The 10,913-nt window shown below is 44.2% G+C and overlaps 1 protein-coding gene across 4 annotated transcripts in view; it reads right to left on the bottom strand.

Moving 5' to 3' along the window:
• Positions 1-753: 753 nt before the first annotated feature.
• LOC140491290 (collagen alpha-1(XXVI) chain-like) overlaps positions 754-10,913 on the bottom strand; it is a 214,319-nt gene continuing 204,159 nt past the window's right edge. For all 4 annotated transcript variants that reach the window (XM_072589269.1, XM_072589270.1, XM_072589267.1 and 1 more), the window contains 3 exons: positions 8,546-8,590; positions 6,442-6,526; positions 754-5,075 (listed from right to left, as the gene is read on the bottom strand). In XM_072589269.1, the coding sequence (XP_072445370.1) occupies positions 4,945-5,075; positions 6,442-6,526; positions 8,546-8,590 (261 nt within the window). In that variant the 3' untranslated portion in view covers positions 754-4,944. The remainder of the gene's footprint in view (positions 5,076-6,441; positions 6,527-8,545; positions 8,591-10,913) is intronic.

Below are 10,913 nucleotides of genomic sequence, written 5' to 3'. Positions count from 1 at the left end.
CCTGGATCAGACTTCGCCATCTCTGTCTCCAAGATGCTAGCTGCAAAGTAGGAACATTATTGGGCCCAACTCACAAGGCAAACTTACTGGACTTCCAGGAAGTTACTACTCATGTTAGCTAAATTTTAAATATCTCTAGATTTACCAAAGCTTGCAACTTCTATCTGATCTCCTCCCTTGTCCTGACTTCCTGAATTTAGAGTGTTTGTGTATAGAATGAAGCAGCTCCCATGTTCTGAATGTATTCTAAATAAATCCCATCTCTGATTTCATCTTAATGGATTTATTTTAACTACTGGATCCAAAAATCAGGATTTGGGAAACAGCCTTCAGCCTACCTCAGTATGGGACAGGAATGAAAAGGGAAAGGAGTAAATCAAACAACACCTTGCTGTCTTGGGCTTAAGAAGGGAAAAGCGATCATAAGTTAAATGTACCTTCATTCCCACCTTTGTCCATGACTGATGTCAGGAGCTGAGTGGTCCTGGCAGAACCCAAACCGAGCATGTTGCAATCTAACATATAGTACATTCCTGTCCATGAAGCAACTCTAGGTTAGGTTGAAAAAACGAATTGCCACATGCCTTGAGAGAGGGAGAGTAGGGCATAGCAAACATTTCAACATCATCCTGAAAACACAGCAGTGTAACCTACAGCCAGTTCATACAAGAAGATCCCATAAATAGCAAATGAGAAAGTGATCAATTAATTCAAAGACACCATTAACCCACCTAACGTTAACACTAGCACCAGCCTGGTTAGAAATTCTTTAATTGGAAGCATAGATTATAAATAGGCTGTCGGTACATTGCTGAATGTCACCACATTAACCAACCTCTGTGCAATGTATGCAGGTTCTGTCTTTTATTGCAAGCCCCAATAGCTGGCATGTTCCTCCTAAATTCACCAATCAGATATACAGCACAAAAGTGTTACCATGTATATAAATACAATTAATGACACACAATTACAAAGAATGGACAGCAAACCAAACATGCATATTGAATGCTGCTTTTGTTCTTATGAATTGATGAGTTTAAAATACATTGTAAAAAAGACAGTTATCAAGCAACACATACAAGCAGGGGTAAAGATAAAAAAGAAATCCACTGGAAACTGGTCAACAGAAGCAGTGGGATTATATATCCAGTGGGTAAAAGCCAATACATCCAATAGATGACACCTCTAAGAGTCACCGTCTATTTTTCATTAGATTTTGGAGAAGCCAATGGAATACACTTTGTTGGGAAATGGATCTTTATGCATTTAGCCACCACCATCAGCACCAAGCAATTTCAGGTGAGATAAAACAGAGTGAAATACCACTAGATCACATTCTTTGTCTCATTCTGGCATCCCACTAAATGCACTAACTTAACGATGGAGTGTTTGGTGATGAGACAATGGCTAAACTTAACTCCATGTGCCACCTTTACAGCCTGCAGATAGTTTCTGTGTTTGCCAACACAGATTTGCAGGTGATATTGAAGTTGCAAGATCAGACACATGTTGGATTGGCACCTCCAAGATGTTGGTTAGCTAAGTTGGCTGGGCTCTGGTAAGTGATGCCAGTAACATGGGTTCAATTCCTGAGGTTACCATGAAGGACTCTCCTTCTCAACCTCTCCCCTTGCCTGAGGTATGGTGACCCTCAGGTTAAACAATCACCAGTTGTCTCTCTCCCTCTAAAAGAGAACAGCCTGATGGTCCAGGAGGGCCAGAGCATGTTTGATTGATTTTAAATTACACCTAATAAATCTGAGCTACTTTTATAGAAAGTTAAAATGCAAGAGTCTATTGCAAAACCTACATCTAAAACGTCACATATATATTAAATTTATAAAGTACTCCCCTGCTGTTACAGTATTTATGAAGTTGTATATTGTGATTGTGATATAACACCTGTTTTCATTAAGAAAAGACAAACAATATTACTTACAGCAAACCAACAATATTCCAAATGATCACAAAACATCCTTCCAAATATCTGGCTGTTCTGATTTCAATAGAAAAATCAGTTTAAAGGTGCAGCATTCTTATTATGTTGGCCCATTCTGGACAAGACTGGAACCTCAAATTCTCCATCGACGAGGAATTATTAGTCACAATTTTATCCTAAGTTTGAGGATAATTAGTAACATTTCCTGGTCGCCATCACTGACAGAACAAACCTTGGTGTGTCCAAAGAAGCTTCCTTTGGATAGTTGTTAACTGTCTACCACATACAAGGTTTCATTCAGGCCGTGATGTGGATGCTGGAGATCCCAGCTGAGAACAGACGAGAGTTATAATGCATTCATCTACTGCATACGCTGCTTCAGATCACATTAGCAATTTCCACAGATTCTCACGAGGGCACTTTTTGGGATGATACCTATTCAGTATTTATCAGACTAGCCTTAAGCTTTCAAACAACTCCTAAAAGTTACAGTAAGGAGGAGGCCATTCAGCACACATATGTGCCAGCTTCCAACTTCTGTTTTGAACTGATTTTAGTTTGGAATTCTTTATATAATATACTTGGTACATATCTCATTTTTAAAATGGCCATAGCATGGGTGAGTATAGTGCCCAGTATAGTGCAGAAAAAGAGGATGAGAAAGGTAAAGCAAGGTTGGGACAAATACACTCGAGGTAAGCTGTCCACATACTCCCTTATCTGCAGAGACACTTATTTGTGACTTGGAATGTGAGAAAATGGCTCCTCCTTATGCTGCACTTCACTGCAGCCATTGACACAGTTAATGAGGTGTTTTCTGCAGTACAACCATCTCAATGACAATCATGTTAAATCAACATTTCTGTCCAGGGAACTGCAGCTCTCAAACACTCACATGGAATTTGCTGATTCTAAGTTATTCGCAGGACACAGTTCCGTTTAGTTACATCTGGGGTCAGAGTTTGTATTGAAAGTTCAGGAATTCAGGTTACCAGAGATGTGGGTATTATCATGACATGAGGAAACACAAACCCACTTTTAATGGATTTGGAAAATTGGAAACTTTGCCCAAAATGTTGCAAGCACATATTGCGTGTGACATCTATTTAATAATTTGAATTTAAGTCTGATCATTTGACTTCAACTACCTGTGGACTGCTCTCTGCCATTATTGGTTAAACAGGCACCTGAGAGGTTGATGGTTGTGAGAATATTACTCACATCGCATACATAATCTGCCAGTGATTTCTGAAGAGTTATAATCTCTAGAAAGCAATCTTTGATTCAGTCAACCTCATGCTATATCTAAACCTCAAACCTACACATCAGACTATGTAGGTGGCACAGTGGCTCAGTGGTTAGCACTGCTGCCTCAGTGCCAGGGACCCAGGTTGAACTCAGGTCTGTGTGGAGTTTGCACATTCACCCGTGTCTGCATGGGTTTCCTCCAGGTACTCTGGTTTTCTCCCACAGTCCAAACATGTGCAGGTGAAATGGATTGGCCATGCTACATTGTATCCATGAATATGCAGGCTCGGTGCATTAGCCATGGGAAATGGGTGACAGTCGGTGAGATGCTGCTCAGAGGGTCGGTGTGGACTTGATGTGCTGAATGGCCTGCTTCCACAATGTTGTGATTATATAGTGAGTGCTTTCACCAGCCGGACAGGGAATGAGAATTCTCTTGGAAGATATTTGAGGCTTTATTTTGGTATTTAAGTGAAATGTGAAGGTAATTGAAAACACGTGGTCAGAGTATTTCTGATCTCCACCAGTCAAGCCTCATCATCTAAATATGTTTAATTACAAAGCAAAGAAAGTTAAAATACGATTGGTACATGCCTTCAATACAGGAGATGTTACATTGAAGATTACCAGCTTACAGTATTGTTTACCGACAGAACATTGCTGCCATCTTACAACTCTTACCTCTTCCTGAAACCAGACTATTTACAGATTTGTGATTCTGGAAAACTTTTTGTTTGATAGCTGGTGTTTGGAATTTGATAGAGCAGTTAGGCTAAAATGGCAAATCAGAGAATACAATCTGTTGGCAGATGTTTTAAATGCACAGCCATGATTAAGACTGAAATGTTTGATGAAATGTATATTCCCTGCACCCTCTATAGGTCAGCTACTAAGAATTGAAAGCATTCCCTGTTTTTGTTTCTGGCATCTGCTCTGTCTTAACTTTCATTATTCCATGAATAACAGGGTCATGGGTGGGGATGGGGGGAGCGGTGTCAAACTGGGTCATTGAGCAGGGACATGATTTCTTCAATCACAAGGTGAGGGTGTCATTGGCTAGGCCAGTTAAAAGTCAACCACATTGATGTGCTCTGGAGTCACATGTCTATCAGATTTCCATCCTGAAAGGACATTAGTGAACCAGATGGGTTTTTCCAACAGTCAACAATGGATTGGACACTTAATTTTTTTACTGAATTGAAAGCCACCATCTGCCATGGCAGGATTCAAACCTGGGGTCCCCCGAACATGACCTGGGTCTCTGGATTATCAGTGCAATGATAATGCCCCTAGGCCATTGCCTTCCTTAAATGTGTCAAACCAGGCCCCTGGAGGACTGGGGAGAGTTGGGTGTCAAATTGGGCGAGAGAAGGTGAGGACTACAGATGCTGGAGAGTCAGATTGAAAGGTGTGGCGCTGGAAAAGCACAGCAGGTTAGGCAGCATCTGAGGAGCAGGAGAGTTGATATTTTGGGCTTAAGCCCTTCATCAGGAATTCCTTGGATGCTGCCTGACCTGGTGGGCTTTTCCAGCACCACACTTTTTATGTCAAACTGGGTCAACTGGGATGGGAGGGGCTGTCCCTTTGGGTCACTGGCGGAGTGTCAAACCCAATGTGGGAGTGTGGGAGAAGGGGCACTATGGGGGGAAGAGGTATCAAGCCAATCTAGGCCAACCCATGCTGCACCTTTAATAAACATTTGCGGTGGTTTCTTCAACCTGTGTTTGCCAGGCCTCCCGTTCAGATGATGGCTGCCTCTATTTGTGTTTACGTCCTTTGTCAGCCAGCAGTGCAGAGAGTGTACGATGTAGCTGTCCTTCCCTCTTGATCTTTACATTTGGAGGTAATGTTTCAAAACCTGACCCAGACTCCAGTGTTGCGGAACCATCTGGAAAAATGGCATTGAGTTAAGACAAAGCTGATCAGTTCCACACAACAATAGTACCATAAGATGGAGGAGCAGAAGTAGACCATTCAGCCCATCGAGTCCAGGACATTCAATGAGATTGTGGCTGATCTGATAATCCTCAACTCCACCTTCCTGTCTTTTGCCCGTAAACCTTGATTCCCTTACTGATTAAAAATCAGTCTATCTCAGCTTCGAATATTGGGTTTCCTCTCATTCTTCTAAACTTGAGTACAAGTCCAACCTATTTAACCTCTCCTACCCCCCAAACCCAGGATCAGTGAAACATCTCTGGACTGGCTCCAAGGTCAGTGTATCTTTCCTTAGATAAGGGGACCAAAACTGTTCACTGCACCCCAGGTATGGTCTGACTATTGCCATGTAAAGTTTTAGGAAGACCTCCCTATTTTTATAATTCATTTCATTTGAAATGCAGACCAACTTTCTATTTGTCTTCCCGATTACCCACTGAGCTTGGATGCTAGCTTTTGTGATTCATGGACGAGATTTCCAAATCCCTTGGTGTTGCATGTTTCTACAGTTTTTTTCCAACTTATATATTATTCAGCTCCTTTAACCTTCCTGCCAAAGTGCATACACTCACATTTTCCTGCATTATATTCCATCTGCCAAGTTTTTGCTTATTCATTTAAGCTCATTCATATGCCTCTGTAGACTCTTTGCATCCTCACTACTTGCCTTCCTACCTATTTTTGTGTCATCTGCAAACTTGGCAATAGTACATTCCTTTATCACACCCAAGTCATAAATACAAGTTGTAAATAATTGTGACCCCAGCACTGACCTCTCTGCCACTCAACTAGTTACAAGTTGCTACCCTAAAAATGTCCCTCCTTATCCCTCCTTCATCTTCTATTATTTAGACAATCCTCTGTCCCTTCTAATATACTATCCCAACACCATGGGCTCTTATCTCATTAAAGTTGCCTAATGTGTGGTTTCTTTCCCAATCTGGTTTGCCACTAATCTTCACCATGCTGTATGTTTTCCGTTTCAATCCAATACTATCCCTAGACTTCCCAGTTAACTGAGGTTGGTTTATCCTCTTCATTGAAATTATCTTCTCACTAGGATATATCTTTGTCATGACCTTTTTTTTAAAAAAAAGTGGTTTGATATAAAAATAAAAGTGGTGTTTCACCTGCTGGAAATGTGGCCAATTTCAATTTAGTTCAATATTGAGTTAATCATTTTCTCTTTACCGTATGTAATAACAAATTGAAGTCTGTAGACAAGCCATGTCACTGATTCTCCTTCAATGGATCTAAGTGGATCCAGTGTGATTGGGACATTGATCCTTTGACTATTTATCTTTCAGCTTACTCACCATGGATTTTGATCATGTGTTCCAAAATCAAAACTCGTTCAGCTATTATCTTCAAAGCCTCCCGAAGCTGCTCAACTGCTTCTCCCTGTGCAAAAAAAGGACGTAGTGAGGGAAGGGAAGTATGAATAGACTGTGGGTCCAATTTTCTGAAAGTTGTCAGTTTTGTCACACCAACAGTAATGTTGGTTTTTGTGGATGAGCATGCAGCACTTATTGTCTCAGGAGCTTTTTATCAGTGTGCATCCTACTTTTGTCTACACCTCAGCCGAGTACATCGATTAGAATTACTTTCATATGTATTTTGCATTTTTATCCTTTTGTATTCTAGCTGAATTTGCTGACACAAATTGTTCGTCCACTAGCAGGTGCCAGTCACTTGGCAACAGTGGTCATGTTGCTAGTAACCACGTGGCTTGGGAGAGATTCCATGACAGCAGTGAGGGGTTGGCAGATGTCAATGCCCATAGATGACAGGCCCATGCAGATGGTGCCCAGAGGTGAATTGGATCATCAATTGGTGTTTAACAACAATAATCCTTTCTGAATGGGGACTTGCTGCTGTCCAGTGAGAAACTTTGATTAGATTAGATTCCCTACAGTATGGAAACAGGCCCTTCAGCCCATCAAGCCCACACTGACCCTCTGAAGAGTAACCCATTCAGACCAATTCCCCTACTCTATATTTACCCCTGACCAATGCACCTAACACTATGGGCAGTTTAGCATTGCCAATTCACCTGGCCTGCACATCTTTTGGATTGTGGGAGGAAACTGAAGCACCCGAAGCAAACCCATGCAGACACGGGGAGAATGTGCAAACTCCATGCAGACAGTCGCCCGAGGCGGGGATCGAACCTGGATCCCTGACACTGTGAGGCAGCAGTGCTAACCACTGAGCCATTGTGCCGCTCTTTTTTTTATAGATCTTTTAATATTGTTTAACAAGGTATTGATGTTAATACATCAGTGTTGTTTATGGCTGGGATAATTTAACATCATGATCTTAGTTTTTAATGTACCCTCACTTGTGATAATACAGTTTTCAATGTTTCTCTCCCCTTTATGTCTCATACTTGCCATACCACTCTGCAAAACCTGCAGCAAGATGCCCCTATCGTCAAAATTAGCTTTGGCAGACTTATTGGATTCTGTTATAAATCCCATCATACTCCACATTGCACTGCGCCCTATATGATTCTGCCCTTAACATCTAGGATAATATTGTGCTGAGACGTTACAACAATGCAGCACGTTTTCAATAGAGCATCATGCTTCAAGTGATCCCAGTCAGATGGTGTATGAGACCACTGCTGCCTCATAGCATCAGGGACTCTTGGGCAACTGCCTGTGTGGAGTTGGCTCATTCCCCCCATGTCTGCGTGGGTTTCCCCCGGGAGCTCCAGTTTCCTCCCACAATCCAAAGATATGCAGGTCGGGTGAATTGGCCATGCTAAATATCCCATAGTATCCAGGGATGTGTAGGCTAGGATCATGGGAAATGAAGGGTTACAGGAACAGGGTAGCAAGGTGGGTCTGGGGGGATGCTCTTCAGAGGCTCGGTGTGGACTTGATGGGCCGAATGACCTGCGTCCACACTCTAGGGATTCTACATGACGCATAGATGTTCATAGTATCGTCACTATTAATGGGACACTGATTGGAAACCTCGCACAGCAACACGGTCAGTTCATTCTACTGGTATGGCTTAGGGTAGTTTAACAGAGTTCCAATCTTTTCTCTAGTTGGGAGAGATAGTGGTGTAGTGATAATGTCACTGGACTAATAATTCAGAACCTTAGATTAACGTTCTGGAGACCTGTGTTTGAATCCCATTACGACAGATTCAATTCATAAATTCAATAAAAATCTGGAATTAAAAGGTGACAATTCAATTGCTGGAAAACCTATCTAATTCACTAATATTCTTCAGGGAAGGATATCTGCCATCCTTACCTGGTCTGGCCAACATGTGATCCCAGGCCTACAGCGATGTGGTTAAACTCTGAACAGCCCTTTGGGCCATGAAGGATGGGCAATAAACAGGCACAAAGTCCATCCCGTGAGTGAATAGCAAATAAGAATCAAAATGAATGAAAATCCTCACCTCTGAGTCTTTGTTACAGCATTCTCCTTTCTGCCCTGGTTCACCCTAATAAGGAAAGAAGTATGAATCAGCCAACAGTAGTTAAATCACAGGAACAGGTATAGCCACAGCTTTGTTCACACATACAAAGGGGCTTTTACAGGAAACCCCCTTCTGCTTTCTCCTGATTCATTAAATTGTCTGAAAAGTGGTTTGTATGTGGTTGCCCTTAAATTTTAAAATTCATTGTTAGAAAGAGGGCATTATCCATTTATTGTCGAGTGTGTGTTGCTGGAAAAGCACAGCAGATCAGGCAGCATCCGAGAAACAGAAGAATTGACGTTTCGGGCCAGAGCCCTTCATCAGAAGTGAGGCTGGGAGCCTCGGGGATGGAGAGATAAATGGGAGGGGGGATGGGGCTAGGGGGAAGGTAGCTGAGAGTGCAACCAGGTGGATAGAGGTTGGGGTAAAGGTGATAGGTCGGAGGGGAGGGTTGAGTAGATAGGTGGGAAGGAAGATGGACAGGTGGGATAGGTCATGAGGATAGTGCTTAGCTGGAAGATTGGAACTGGGGTAAGGTGGGGGGAGGGGGAATGAGGGGAAGTCCACATTGATGCCCTGGGATTGGAGGGTCCTCAGGCGGAAGATGAGGCATTCTTCCTCCAGGTATCTGGTGGTGAGGGAGTGGCAGTGGATGAGGCCCAGGACCTGTATGTTCTTGGCGGATTGGGAGGGGGAGTCGAAGTGTTCAGCCATGGGGTGATGGGGTTGGTTAGTGCGGGTGTCCCAGAGATGTTCTCTGAAGTGCTCTGTGAGTGGGCGTCGTGTCTTCCCAATGTAGAGGAGCATACTGTAAATGATATTTGTGGAAGTGCAGGTGAAACTTTGATGGATGTGGAAGGTTCCTTTGGGGCCTTGGATGGAGGTGGGGGCTTGAGGGGGAAGTTTGGGTGCAGGTTTTGCAATTTCTGTGGTGGCGGGGCAAGGTGCCAGGAGGGGAAGGTGGACTGGTTGGGGGGCATGGACTTGAAAAAGTAGTTGTGGAGGGGACAGTCTTTACGGAAAGCAGAAAGGTGTGGGGAGGGAATTATATCCCTGGTAGTGGGGTCCATTTGGAGGTGGCGGAAATGCTGGCAGATGATGCAATGTATATGGAGGTTGGTGAGGCCCAGGGGGCTCTGTCCTTGTTACGGGTGGAAGTGTGGGATTGGAGGGCAGAGGTGCAGGAAGTGGATGAGGTGTGCTGGAGGACATCATCAACCACGTGAGAGGGGAAATTGCAGTCTATCAAGAAGCAGGTCATCTGGTGTGTTCTGTGGTTGAACTGGTTCTCCTGGGAGTAGATGTGGGTGGAGGCAGAGGAATTGGGAATACGGGATAGCATTTTTACAGGAGGCAGGGTGGGAGGAGGTGTAATCCAGGTAGCTGTGGGAGTCGGTGAGTTTGTAGAAAATGTCAGTGTTGAGTCGGTCACCGCTGATGAAGATGGACAGGTCCAGGAAGAGAGGGAGGTGTCTGAAACGGTTCAGGTGAATTTAAGGTCGGGATGGAATGTGTTGATGAAGTTGATAAACTGTTCAACCCTCCTGGTAGGAGCATGAGGTGGTGCTGATGCAGTCACCAGTGTAGTGGAGGAAGAGGTGGGGAGGGGTGCCAGAGTAACTATGGAAGATGGACTGTACTACGTAGCCGACAAAGAGATAGGCATAGCTGGGGCCCAGCTGGGGCTGAGGAAATGGGAGGATTTGAAGAAGAAATTGTTGAGGGTGAGGACCAGTTCAGCCAAATGAATGAGTGTGTCAATGGAAGGGTACTGGTGGGGACGTCGGGAGAGGAAGAAACGGAGGGCTTGGAGGCCCTGGTCACGGCGGATGGAGGTGTATAGGGGCTGGATGTCCATGGTGAAGATGAGGCGTTGGGGGCAAGGGAAACAGAATTCTTGAAAGAGGTGGAGGGCATGTGTCCTTTCTTGAATGTATGTGGGGAGTTCCTGGACCAGGGGGCATAGGACAGTATCGAGGTATGTGGAGATGAGTTTGGTGAAGCAGGAGCAGGCTGAGACAATAGGTCAGCCGGGGTAGTCAGGTTTGTGGATCTTGTGTAGGAGGTAGAACTGGGTGGTGCGGGGTTCCTGAACTATGAGGTCAGAAGCTGTGGGTGGGAAATCCCCTGAGGTGATGAGGTTGTGTATGGTCTGGGAGATGATGGTTTGGTGATGGGATGTGAGGTCATGGTCAAGGGGGCAGTGGGAGGAGGTGTTTCCAAGTTGGTGTCTGGCTTCAGCGGTGTTGAGGTCAGTGTGTCAAACTACCACTGCGCCACCGCAACCTCCCCCCCCCCCCCCCCCCCCCCCCCCCCCATCCCCATCCCCAGTCTTCTTTGATGGTGA

Source organism: Chiloscyllium punctatum, chromosome 19, assembly GCF_047496795.1.
Source record: "Chiloscyllium punctatum isolate Juve2018m chromosome 19, sChiPun1.3, whole genome shotgun sequence".
NCBI classification, from domain to species: Eukaryota; Metazoa; Chordata; class Chondrichthyes; order Orectolobiformes; family Hemiscylliidae; genus Chiloscyllium; species Chiloscyllium punctatum.
This window is presented reverse-complemented; position numbering and strand designations above follow the sequence as displayed.